The sequence below is a fragment of the Onthophagus taurus genome, chromosome 1, assembly GCF_036711975.1.
Source record: "Onthophagus taurus isolate NC chromosome 1, IU_Otau_3.0, whole genome shotgun sequence".
NCBI lineage: Eukaryota > Metazoa > Arthropoda > Insecta > Coleoptera > Scarabaeidae > Onthophagus > Onthophagus taurus.
Window position 1 is genome coordinate 22410194 of NC_091966.1, and position 14264 is coordinate 22424457.

Sequence of the window (14264 nt, forward strand, 5' to 3'; positions counted from 1 at the left end):
GCCGCGAAATTATTTCGTTTGAATATTTATTATTTTTCACTTCAAATTACGCAAAATATAAAATTGATCAAAATATTTCTTTTACTTTGTGTTCATGCATATACTTGCATATATCGTTTGACATAAAAATTTTCTCTCAATTTAATAAGTGTGTATGACCCCATTCTTCAAATTACATCAAGTAAAGTTTTACTTCATTTTTCACCTATAAAACTTCTTGCTTTCATTGGTAATTATTAGTGATATAACAGTTTAACTACACTAAACCAACTTTTTTTAATGCTGTAACTGTAGAGTTAAAGCATTAAATAAGTTTTGCTAGATTGACTAAATAAGATAGAATTTACCAGAAATTTCACTTATTTGATAAAGAATAATTAATTAAACATATTAGAAAAAAAAACGAATAAATTAAAATTTGTTATTGTTTATTGCAAGCGGGGCATAAAGCTCAAAAAAATATTTTGTATACTTGGACAGCATACAGACGATATGTAAATAGAACTTAAATATTACATTCACATTAAGCGAGATACACATAACAAGTCGATGCTAGAAGAAACAAAAAAATAATAAAAATGATCACATCACAATGTAATTAATAACTCTTACGACATAGGACGAAGATAATGTTTTTTATGCAACCAGAGCACCGTTCAATTCCATTATTCAGGATTTAATCCGATATGTACAAATTATGTCGCTCGTTATTAACAGGTGATCCAAATATAAGTTTCCAAACTAACTATGTAAACAAACTAATTTAAAATCCAAAATAAAGAATATACCTTCTCAAACAATGGTCATTCAAGGTATTTATTATTGAAATGACAAAAAACAAACAAAGAAAAGAGTATATTTTCTTTTATAAATTAAGAAGAGAATACATTAATTTTAAACTTTAGATTTAATGACCATTTTTTAGGGTATAATTAAACAATTGGAAAAAGTGTGATTATATTTTTTAAGAACAAATATTATGAAAAACTTGAAAATAACAATTACAAAAAGTCTTAGTTTGGGAACTCACTTTTGCATCCTAATGTAAAATTTGTAATTTCCTGCTTTTTCTTTTTGATCAGCTGACGTCTCTCTCTCTCTCTCTATTTTTATTCTCTCTACACATATCTATATGCATACAGTTTTAAAAATATATAAGTATCCGATACAATATAATTTCATCTATACAAAAAATAACTAATCGACAGTTAAATACTTGGTAGGAAGATGCTTTGAACTTAATATAAATAAAAAAACTATATAATATATTTATATATAAATAATTAATTAATAATCTTTATGTATTATATAAAAGGGTAAGGGAGAAATGCACGTAAATGAATACACATTTTTCTTTTTATAACAGCCCATCTTCATTATCATCATCATTATTATTATTATCATCGCATCACTAGCCGTTCACGACATCTTTCCCGTTTTTATTTGGAAAACGGTAAGAGGCGATTCGACTTGAAGTTAAGCGGCCACAAGATCTACCCTAAACACAAAATTTAAGAAGGTAGATACACTGCGAGGTTCGTCCTACACGAAATAAACGACACGACAATATTTGTCATTGTAAACGTATTTACATAAATTTATGAAACATAAATAAGTTTTCTCCTTTCATTATAGTCTGATTTAAATTGTTGCCAAAATGATAAGGCGTACTGAAAAAATATTTATCAATAATGATTGGATGATTGAGACTTCATTTTTGAGATATTATAAACGATAAGTTTTTGAAAAGGATTATATTTTAGTATATCATGAAATAAAGAGGGATTTTTATACAAATTAATACCTAAAAAATGGAAATTATTTTCTTACATGAAATGTCAGTTTAGCAACCTACAATTAAACCATTCTATACACGTAATGATAACATTCATCTTAATAAAACAATCTTTACTATCACAAATTTTATACTTTATATCTTCTTTTTTTATTTTGTAAATAAATCCCAATGAATATCACTTTACACGTTTATAACGTCCCGACAAATATCATCAGCGTCGGTAAGTACCAAACAAAAAAATTCCATTAAATTTCTTTTTCTTATAAAAATAGTGACGAGTATTCATTTATCAATTAACTTAACTTCGATTTAGAGAAAATTTAAAAGGAATTTTTCACTGGACTAGGCACGTTGTTGTTTCTTGCTCGATTTAATTACCATATCTTCGCAAACGATTTAATCAGATACTATTAAAGTTTCCTTTAAAGCCATGAGTTGTTCTTCCCCCAATTTAATTTTATCCGCAATATCTTTCGAATCCATTATTAATTTTGCTTTCATATTAATGAAATGATCGTAATCCGCATATTCTTCTGAATTAAGATATTTGTAAAGAATGTTTGATACGCTCACACTTCTTTTATCGATACTCTCTTTTAATTTTTTTGCTTCTTCTAGCTGATCCAGTAATTTATCACGTTTCGTTTCTAATATCCTCTGTAACGAAAATAAAGAAAAATATTAACAGAAAAGTAGTAGAGAAAAATGACATTAGAGCGATATAACGGAAATTCTTTCTGATCAACCTTTGTATTTAAAATTTTTAAAGGTAAACATTCTGTTAATTATTCAGTTATTCTACATACCCTGTATGTAGAATAACTGAATAATTAACAATTAGCCCATTATGTATGGAATATAGTATATATCTTGGTAGGTACCAACTTTATAAAAAAACATTTTATACAAAAGTTGTTTAATATTTTATTTGCCATAATAAGAAAGCATTCAATTGTTTTTATTTCAGAAAACAAATGAGCAACGAATACACTTGAAGTTTTTTAAATGGCAATGTACCCTTTTGTTAGGCTCATTTAACAGAGATTTTTTTTCTCTTTACGATGACGTAAAATTGTAGTACCCTTAGTTCAGAAAATTTTTGAAAATAATGTAAAAATTGTTTATTGAGGAAATTTAACTAATAACATTAATCTAGATATCCGAGATCGTCAAGTACCTCGAAGTACCTCGAATTATTGGAGATGTACACTAATTTTTCGTTTATTTGTTTTATTTTGTATATAAATTTAATTTACAATAATAATTGGAGGTATTTGACGATCTCGGATATCTAGATAAATGTTATTGATTAATTTTTATTAATAAACAATTTTTACTCATCTGTTTTCTGAATTAAAAACAATTAAATGCAGTCTTATTATGGCAAATAAAATATTAAACAAGTTTTGTATAAAATGTTTTTTTATAAAGTTGATACCTACCAAGATATATACTATATTTCATACATAATGGGCACCCTGTATAATTCAACTATTTAATAATTTTAAGTCATAGATTGACTTGTATTGTCAATTATAATAGTTATTATATTAAAAACTATTTCTTTGCTAGCCAATTAAACATAAATACCGCCCCGTATTTTTAACCTGCGTGAAAATAAATTGCGGGTTAATTTCTAAATGTTCAAATCATTCTAGGACTACATTTTTTCTATCTTGAGCGAAGTGTGAAGAAAATGCTCACATTAGGATGTCCATTCAGGGAAACTAGCCTAAACCGGATATGTAGTGCCACAGAATTACCAAAAGTGTCATTTTCCCAGTTCTTACTGTTGTAGGATGGATTTACACATATTCCACGTAGGAGTGCAAGTATCAATTAATACTGGGATAGCCAACCAAATCGGTTGACTATTTACTTCTACCCTATTACACGTAGGGTTCTATGTTAGACCACTATCTCACAAGAAAAAGTGAACGAACAGAAAAAGTACGACTTTATAATACGTTTGTTCGTGGTAGCGAATAAAGTTTCTAACATAGTTTCGAACATAGTATATATTAGAAATATAATAATAATTTGCCTTTGAATTAAGTTTGACAGTGTTGGGCGAACAAGCCTACTTTTATGTATGCAAATGATTCTAAATACAATCTTTTCATGAGCACTTTCCATTCGACCTTGCTGCCTTTAAAACGTCATTTATTTTTTAAATAAAAACGTATAATTCCCGACAGTTTAAGTCAAGAGATCAGTTCAACTGACATTCAGGGCCACACTAAGGGTTGGTAGGTCCTGTGTACAAAACTTTTAACGGCATCTGTGAAAAATTTTGTTGTGGTAACATTAAAAAATCTAATGAGGTAATCTTAGAAACCTATTGAAAAATATTAGGTAATAATTATTTAGGTATGTAATAAGTAATAAGCCATGAAAGTGTTTGTTTACGGATGCAGTAAGGCGTTTTTTTTTTGTTTTTCTTTTTTTTTATTGTTTTTGGCACCACGGCGCCCCGAATCTTTTGGCACCTATGTGCGCCGCACAGATTGTACACGTGGATGGCGCGGCCCTGCTGACGTTAAAGAAGATTCTTTCCACAATTATGTTTTACTTACAAAGATAAAATACTTCCAACAAGTATTGTTTATTAAAGATGCTCACTTTCATATGAAATCCACTACCCACTAAAATTCAAACTACAATTTTGAAACTTCGGTAAAATAATGCTTTATAAAAACTCAACTGTTATGTTTTCTGTACCATTGTAATCCAACTTTCAATATTTTCTTCCTAGCAATTAATGAATTTCTGCCCACAAAATGTTAGTTTATTTGATTGTCAAACTGTCAAATAGACGCCTTGCTCCCAGTGCGACATCGTCGAAATTTTGGCCATATCAATGACTTTAATATATTATCAGTATGAAAGAGGCGAGTCTCTCATTCCAAGAGATTTGAAGAATCGGGCTGAATCGGGACCACACTACAGTTGCTCGGATATGGTCTTTATGATCCGAAGATGGGTTCATCAATGGAATGACATCGTCTTCAGTGATGAATCAAGGTTTTGTTTATAAATGATGGTCGTAGAAGGGTGCGGCGACATCGAGGGGAAAGACGGAATTTGGAGTTCGTTCAAAGACGACACACAGCCTTAAGCCCAGGTGTTATGGTTTGGGGGGGCGATATGTGCTGGACGAACATCGACAACGTTCTAGAACCGGTGTTAGTACCTTTCATGCAGACGTTGCAGAATACTGCAACTTATAACCCATACTGCTGTGGTTATAAGAAGGTTCCTGAAGCAGGTTGGATTACAGATTTTGCCCTGGCCTGCACGGTCACCGGATTTATCGCCGATTGAACATGTCTGCGATATGATGGGTCAGCGACTAACACAAATATCTACCCAGGCCTCCTAAGAATCTGTATGAACTTCGATAATGCATGCATAGCGCGTGGGGATGCAACCCACTACTAGCTTTTTCTTGAAAAATGTTAATTCGTTTCTTAGTTGATAATAAAGCATTATTTTACCGAAATTTCAAAATTGTAGTCTAATTATTAATGGGTGGTGTATTTCATGTGAAAGTGAGTGTACATTTTTGGACAAAAAATTTAAACCAAGCAGTCAATATAGCATAAAAACAAAATAGAAAAGATAGTCTTGGCGAGTATACATAGATTGGGTCAGGCACTATGTACCTATATTGCAGAGGGACGGTACGAGACAGCGTAATATCATTAACAATAATAAACTTTCGAATAAGTACGATGAAAAAATTATTTATTAAATGATATTGGTGCTACATATGTTTCGAGAAAATATCTCGTCTTCAGGCACGACTGTATTGAAAAAACATTCATTAGTAAGCTAAACAAAAACTAATCAAAATAATTACCGTCAGAAATTTAGCAAAGAAAGTCACTATCCAGTCTCCTGGATCTCGACAATATCATCAGTAATTAGTCACAATTATTTAAAAAAGGGGGGGAAGCTATTCAGAGCTGTAAATAAAATAAAATAATATAAATGGAGAAACACAACTAAAATGAACCAGAACAAATATGGCGTGAACTTACATGTTTCTTTGAAAATATTGTAGAGATCAAGACACTAAACAATTAAAATTCAAAAATACACTATAATAAAACTACGTTGTTCAAAAAAAGAAAGCGAAATATCAGGTATCTACCTGGTTAAATTTAGCAATATTAAAAATTCTTGACCAACTTGATTAAAGTTCCAGTGACACTAAAAGTGACTAAGAAATTCGCTAATATGTTGTAGTCTCTGGGACTAAAATACGTCGATGAAAATAGACATCTCTGTAGGGTTGTTAGAACTAGTGGGTCATGTAAAGCTAGTGTAAAAGCTCTTTTCTTTCGCTACTTTTGGAGAATTTATTTTGTCGAACCAAATAAACATACACAACTGCATACTTTTCACCACATATTTATTCACATTTTGAGCACACCCTACAATTTTTGCAGTCCGAAATGGTTGCTGATTGCTAAACTACAACTTATTTTCAAAAATAGTGTTTTGTGATGAGTGTGATGACCACGATTGCAAGATTCAAGTTATCAGAAATAAAAAACCAAACGGCATTGCAATCTGTAAAGTATGAAGTAGTTTTTGAACTAGCAGAATTAAAAGAGGCAAAGTTTGGGCATCATGTTGAGTATTTTTTTTTGAATACTGGTGGTTTTACAACTTCCTTACCATGAAAATAAAAAACAGCTTGACGAATCAGAATGATCTCAGTTTGCAAACTGCCTAAATGAGTACAGAATAAATCAGTATACTTATACCGATCTATATACAGATTTTAACTCAAATTATCTGTTATCACAGCTTTTACCATACATTATTTTAAGAAATACTCTTAACAAATTCTTTTAGAAAATGAAATTTTTTTTCTTTATAGTGTTTTATTTACTTAAATCAAGAATGGCAAATCTTGGATAAAAATTATTTTATAGTATTTAATAAATTTGTTTTTAAACAATGCAATTTTTTACCTTTTCAGGGTTATCTTCACACATTCCTATTAGAGCGTTTTCAACTCGAGCTAACCTTCCAGACAATCCAAGAAGAAGACTAGTGATTTTTCCAACTTCCTCAATGTGTAAACGAAACTTAGCCGTTTCAGTGGTTCTTGCAACTTTGGCAATATGGTCTTCAACGTTCTGTCCTAATTCGTCGTTTATTCGACACTCCTCTGATACCACCAATTGTTCTCCTCGAAGTACTTCTAATTTTCTATCCAATCTGTTCACTAGTTCATCCTTTGAAAAGTTATAGATTATTAATTAATAAAATTTCCTATCGGTTATTTTTAAAAGTATCTACAGATTTTTACTATTATCTAAAAATTAAATAATATTTCAGAAGTTATTTTCTTAATTAGTTACCTTTTTTCTATTGAGATCTTTGGTATTTTTGATCGTATAATGATTCATATCCTGGCTATACCTCGTCAGGAATTTTGCTTTTGGTTCTGAAGTTGTAAAATATGGTGAGGTCGCTGGCAATGGACTTGTGGGTTCTAAACTGCTGATTATTGAAATTGTATCACTAAAATTAAAAAGAAAATTATAATATGCCTTACAGTTTTGATTAAGTTTGCATACCTTGATGTCATTGATGTTGAACTTGATGGACCAGAATTACATGTAGGAGGCGGAGTACTGCTTGGAGTGTGATTTCTACTTCGAAAAGGAGCATTTATTGGTCTTGGTTTTAAGGTAACATCAACCCTAAATAATCCCGTAACATAATCTGTAATTTTTTTATGTTCAGGAGCTGGAACTTAAAAAATATTGTTAATTTCGTCGCCCTAAATTCAAAGAATTTTTCATCAAGGTACGAACTGTTCAAAAGCTTACCAAGTAAATCCTTTAATTTATCAGTAACTGGTAACTGATTAACAAAATCCTGCGATAATTTTTCACAATCAATTTCTTCTTGGAGTTTTCTCCTGGTCGGCAACGGCGTCGGTGGTAGTTCCTCTTTTTCCGTTTGTGATGAAGCATCGATCGTTGTCGTGTTCACCCTTAAAACAACTTCCGTCCTTTGTATCATTTGCAAACCTTCGATCACCTTTGATGTAATAATTTCTTTAGGAGTTTCAGGTGATGATGGTGCTATTGATAAATTTTTTGGTGATGGTGGCGGGGAAGAAGATAACACTTTTGGTGATGATGGTGGTGATGATTCCGGCGAAGTTTTTAACGGAGTATTTGCCATAAAAGCCATTGACGGAGAAAAACTTTTTATCGGAATCATTTTATTCGACAAATTTGGCGATAAAGTTGGTTTAATTTCAGGGACTACTTTTGGTGTTGGTGAAAACCTGCCCGGAAGAGACATTGATTGGGACGAAACAGATGAAAAAGAAGAATTTGGGGACGTTGAAGGGGATATTCTTTGGACGTTGGAAGTTCGAATTTCTTGATGAAACGAAGCTCTTTGCATTGTTTTAGTTTCATTTCTTTGGAGACATAAAGAATTTGATCTTATTTCTGCTGTTGATTCTTTTCCAGGGTAAACTCTTAAAGGTGACGAGTATTGCGGAGTTGATGAAATTGGAGATGAACTTCCTTGTGGAGATGATAATCGTAAGGATGGAGTTCTTAAAGGCGAATTTGAAAGATTTGTACTTCTTAGTGGTGCATAAGGGGAATTTCTTGAAGGACTTTTCGGCGGAGAATTTGTTGGAGGTGGTGGTGATTTCGGAGGACTCTTCGCTGGTTGATAATTATTATCGAGAGGTGATAGACTTAAATTGGAAGGTCTAAACTCTCTAGTGATGTGATGATGATGTTGAGATCTGGGAGAAAGTATTTTGGCGTTTATTGGCAGTACATCAGGTAAAACCAACGGTTGTTGCTGAGTTTTTTTCAAGTCTTCCTTTATATCGCCGCCATTTTTCGCAGCCGGCTCGCACATCGATGGTCTTCTCATAATATTTCCATTATTATTATTATTGTTCGTATATTGTTCTTTATTCTTTAACGTCGACCAAGGTTCACGTGATGATAATTTCGATGTTTCTTGTGTTGTTGTTGTATCATTAGCGGTAATGATGTGTCCGTTTGGACTAAGGGTTCGTTTGTAGCTACCCGAATCCGGATCTGGGATGATTTTATCTCGTTCTCTTCTTGAAGCCATATACGACGCCTTTGATTGGCTCCTAAAAGCAAATGCAGAAATTATAAATAAGCCAAACGAGTCCATTTTAAAAAAAGTTTTTAAACTAAACGTGCAGATCAGATGGTAAGTTGTTATCAATGTATCGATAATGTGTTTGAGATAGGTAATTTTTAATCTGAAAACACACACGCTTATCTCCTTTAGATTATATTCGAAATTAACCGGCGAGACGATAGCAACAAACCGCCCAGCAACAAACTTTTTCCTTTATATTTCCACCTACTTCTAGGGCCCATATCTTTGTTATTTAGAAAGATAGCGAAAAACTAAGCACACGGTTGGAAAGCTTGGTCTTTTCTCTATCTTAAACCGAGTTTTCGTCCGCCGATATGTTGATAATAAGAGCAAGAAAAAATAAGAAACGTCGCGCTGCATTCAATTTACCTTAAAATTACCAAACTTCACGGCCTTGTGCAGCCGTTACCAGATGGAAATTTAATAAATGGTTTACATATTCGAAAAGAGCTGACCTTGGACTATCTTATTCCGAGTTTTCGTCCGTCAATATCTGTCAGCGTCTGTCAAAAAAACGTCCCTGAAAAGGAGCCTACAGTTGGCAACAAACTTTACTTTTGTATTTACTTTTGTATGTTTTCGGACGGATATCTTTGTTATTTATAACGCTAGCGAAAAACTAAGCACACGGTTGGAAAGCTGGCTCATTTCTCTATCTTAAACCGCTATTTTCCTCCGCCGATATGTTGATAATGAAAGCAAAAAAAAATAAGAAACGTCGCGCTGCCACGAATTTTTGCCGCGGCTAAACCACGCTTGGGTGAATAACTCTCTTATATGACGTGGAGAAAACTCTAGAACTATATTCATCTTATGGGAAATTTTCTGCTCTTTTCAACGGTATATAACACATCTCAATCACACGTTTGCACAATCGTTTTTCAGCCCAGCAACAAACTTTCCCCTTGTATTTCCGTCTACTTTTCGGTCCAATATTTTCGTTATCTAGAAAAATAGCGACAAATTTGCTGCCCTTATTAGAAGGAAATTCAACAAATGGTTTACATATTCGAAAAGAGCTAACCTTGGCCTGTCTTATTTCGAATTTTCATTTACAGACCCCATCAATATCTGCCAGCGTCTGTAAAAGAAACGCACCTGAAAGACAACCTACAGGTAGCAGAACGCAATCACTTCTTAACCTAACTTTCTTATATGATGAAGGAAAAATTGGAACAAAGTTTTACCTGAGAGAGAATCCTAACTTCATTTCATGTTGACAGATAATTTTTCATTCACTCTTAATTTATTTAAAACCGTTTAAAAACATATAAGTACGAATTGTTTCACGGCCGGTGTTAATAAAACTAAAACTAACACTAGCACTAGCACTATCACTACAACTAACACTAGACCTAGAACTAGAAACTTTCGGGTTGAGCCGTGCGTTTTTTGAAAAAATTTTTGACGTTTCGGGTGCCATGTTGCAACCTTCTTCAGAAAACAAGTTGGAAGCGAACCCGAAAGTTTGTAGTTCTAGGTCTAGTGTTAGTTCTAGTGATAGTGCTAGTGTTAGTTCTAGTTTTAGTTTTACGTTTAGAAACATGTTAAACTGTTCAAAAAGGAAAGATTATTTCATGTTACACCTATTTTATCAGAATCTGGAAGAATTTGAGTGATTTTAGACTCGAATTGTTGAATTGTGTTTTGATGGTTTTGAATCTGGTAACGTTACCAACCTTGCATTTTAACTCAGTTCATCAATTTAAAAAACGCGTATGCAAACGCGTAAGCGAAGTGCGTCGGACACCGTTGGAAAGAGCAGAAAATTTCCCATAAGATGAATATAGTTCTAGAGTTTTCTCCCCGTCATACAAGAGAGTTAGTTATTGACCTAAGCGTGGTTTAGCCGCGGCAAAAATTCGTGGTTTAGGTAGTTCATAGTCAGAAAAAAGGATTGTGCAAACGTGTGATCACGGTGTGTCACACATCGTTGGAAAGAGCAGGAAATTTCCCATAAGCTGAATATTGTTGTAAAGTTTTCTCCCTGTCAAATAGGAAAGTTATTAGTGCAAGAAATATTTGCGTGTTTTTATCGGTAGGGGCTTTTTCAGGTGGGTTTTTCTTACAGACGCTGATAGATATTGGCGGACGAAAACTCGTAATAAGATAGTCCAAGGTCAGCTCTTTCCAAATATATAAGCCATTTATTGAGTTTCCATCTGTTAACGGCTGCACAAGGCCGTGAAGTTTGGTAATTTTGAGGTAAATTGAATGCAGCGCGACGTTTCTTATTTTTTCTTGCTCTTATTATCAACATATCGGCGGACGAAAACTCGGTTTAGGATAGAGAAAAGACCAAGCTTTCCAACCGTGTGCTTAGTTTTTCGCTAGCGTTATAAGTAACAAAGATATCCGTCCGAAAAGTAGATGGAAATACAAAGGTAAAGTTTGTTGCCAACTGTAGACTTTTTTTCAGGAGCGTTTTTTTTACAGACGCTGATAGATATTGGCGGACGAAAACTCGGAATAAGATAGCCCAAGGTCAGCTCTTTCCAAATATATAAGCCATTTATTGAGTTTCCATCTGTTAACGGCTGCACAAGGCCGTGAAGTTTGGTAATTTTAAGGTAAATTGAATACAGCGCGACGTTTCTTATTTTTTCTTGCTCTTATTATCAACATATCGGCGGACGAAAAGTCGGTTTAAGATAGAGAAACGACCAACCTTTCCAACCGTGTGCTTAGTTTTCCGCTAGCATTATAAATAACAAAGATATCCGTCCGAAATGTACATAGATGGAAATACAAAAGTAAAGTTTGTTGCCAACTGTAGGCTCCTTTTCAGGACCGTTTTTTTTACTGACGCCGACGAATATTGACGGACGAAAACTCGGAATAAGATAGTCCAAGGTCAGCTCTTTCCGAATATGTAAACCATTTATTGAATTTCCATCTGGTAACGGCTGCACAAGGCCATGAAGTTTGGTAATTTTAAGGTAAATTGAATACAGCGCGAAGTTTCTTATTTTTTCTTGCTCTTATTATCAACATATCGGCGGACGAAAACTCGGTTTAAGATAGAGAAACGACCAAGCTTTCCAACCGTGTGCTTAGTTTTCCGCTATCTTTCTAAATAACAAAAATATGGGCCCTAGAAGTAGGTGGAAATATAAAGGAAAAAGTTTGTTGCTGGGCGGTTTGTTGCTATCGTCTCGCCGGTTCGAAATTAATATTATACCGGAAAGTCAAATGGTATATAAAATTGAAAATTCAGCGAATTTATCTTAAAATTTCAATAAAAAATAACTAAGGAATAACTTAATCATATTCTAGTTATCTTTAATAACAACCTATATAATCTTATAGCGTTAAAATTTTTTGGTAGAATTTTTCTTTAATTGGCAACGTATTTATTGATGATGTAATCGTTAATTCATCAACATACTTCCGACGTACCGTCAAGCCTCGAATTTATAAATTCATAACATAACCCGTGTTAATGGATGACTGTGTCAGCTGCTTTCAATCAGAATGTGCGGTCGTTTTGATTGAAAGTAGCTCGAAATCGTGTCAGTGGATCGGCTCTTTGTTCAAGTCGCAGGCACGTATTTAATTAACAACTCTCCAGTTTTACGTTAGAACCATATTGATCTTTGCGCACTTAGATAAATACAATGGCCAACAAAAGGATTCGTTTCAGATAATGATTTCGGTTCATCATTTTCGTTTCACCAATGTACAATCATAGTTGTGCACATCGATTGCCGCATTTCCTATTATTGGCGGATTGTTGTTATTTATCTGGATTGTTGTAAATTCTCTGCATGGCTAACGATACTCGAGGAAGATTACGGAGTTCTCACCAACAAGAGAGTAAACAAGACTTTCTTGACTCTCTTTTGAGTTATGTGTTTATTTTTGATCATCGTGGATCAAACTAATAATAGACCCACCCTAAAGAAATTTTTGTGATGTCTTGGAATATTAATAAATAAATTGGAAAAATCCTAAATTGAGTATAATATTCTAATTAAAGTAATAGATTTTAAATTTAGTACGGCATTATACTTGTCATAAATGTACGTAAACCTCTAAAACTTGTTTAAATCCTTTTCGTTTTACGGAACATCATGAACGCATAAAACATTTTCTTACAAAGCAGGAGGTCAAAATCTGTTGGAATATGAGCGTAGTCGTCGAGATTACTCGTCGGCGGTACTTTCCACGATCCGCTAACTAGTAAGGAATGCCAATTTAATTGAAATGGCGGCGTCGCAAACATGATATCAACTACCACTTGGCCCTAAATTTTTATATCTTGATATTAAATCGCGAGTTTAAGTGAAAAGTTGACCGTTCTGAATTAAAGTTTTGTTCCATTTTAGTTCACTTGGTATAAAAACATAAAAATAAAATAGGCGAATACCAAAAATCAATTAACCCATACAGTTAATCTGTACTTTTTATTTTGTCAAAAAAAATTAGAATTCATAAAAAACAAAAGAAGAAAAGCTATAACTGAATTTTAACAAATTTTACTTTCCATTCGATTCGGGTCACGATCCTCCCACGATTCTTCAAACGTCGTCAAATTCCACACACACATGTCGAAGAATAACACGAGTTCGTCGTGTGACAGATGACTTCTTTAACAAACGACTCGGGTACATTGAGACCTCTTCAACGAACAAAAATAATTACACGCGACGTTTAGGATCATTAGAGGTACCTGTAGTATAATTTCTACTTACTTTCACGACTACAATACAAAACAACGGCAAAAATATCGCGTGCGACCACCAAAAAATAATCATAATTATGTTTCACTCTTACATCAAAATCTATTTTTAATTACACCTAAAATAACCACGTATAGAAGAGATAAATATTTAAAAATCTAGAAACATTTTTATTCCAAATTAAAAAAATATATACAAAATATATGTGGATGAACAACTAGATTTTTCAAAAGGAACGCTTTCCTTCTCGAAAATTATTAAGTAATAATAAATAAAGTCGATTAAGTTAACTTCTTATTTTATACATTGGTGTTTCCGACCTATGCTAAAACATATTTTCTCCCCAGAAGTTTCAACCACTCGTAGTTATCTCTACGAAGTTAACCTGGGGGCTTTATCAAATGATTGGTAGATTTTAATACCATCTAAATCTCAATCCGACAGTTTTTTTATTTAGGTTCGTCTATTATCAACGATGACAGATTTAAGTTGGATTAAGCGTATTAATAATCAAGAACAACCAACAAGACGTAACAGTGTTAATTTTTTACAATGGTAATTACCACCAATGGGACTTACGTAATGGTACT

The 14264-nt window shown here is 33.1% G+C and overlaps 1 protein-coding gene across 2 annotated transcripts in view; it reads right to left on the minus strand.

Moving 5' to 3' along the window:
• Positions 1-411: 411 nt before the first annotated feature.
• Positions 412-14264, minus strand: part of LOC111429449 (shroom) — a 233788-nt gene continuing 219935 nt past the window's right edge. For both annotated transcript variants that reach the window (XM_023065358.2, XM_023065356.2), the window contains exons 5-9: positions 7651-8957; positions 7396-7573; positions 7177-7339; positions 6784-7050; positions 412-2455 (exon numbers count right to left, since the gene is read on the minus strand). In XM_023065358.2, coding sequence (XP_022921126.1) covers positions 2195-2455; positions 6784-7050; positions 7177-7339; positions 7396-7573; positions 7651-8957 — 2176 coding nt within the window. In that variant the 3' untranslated portion in view covers positions 412-2194. The remainder of the gene's footprint in view (positions 2456-6783; positions 7051-7176; positions 7340-7395; positions 7574-7650; positions 8958-14264) is intronic.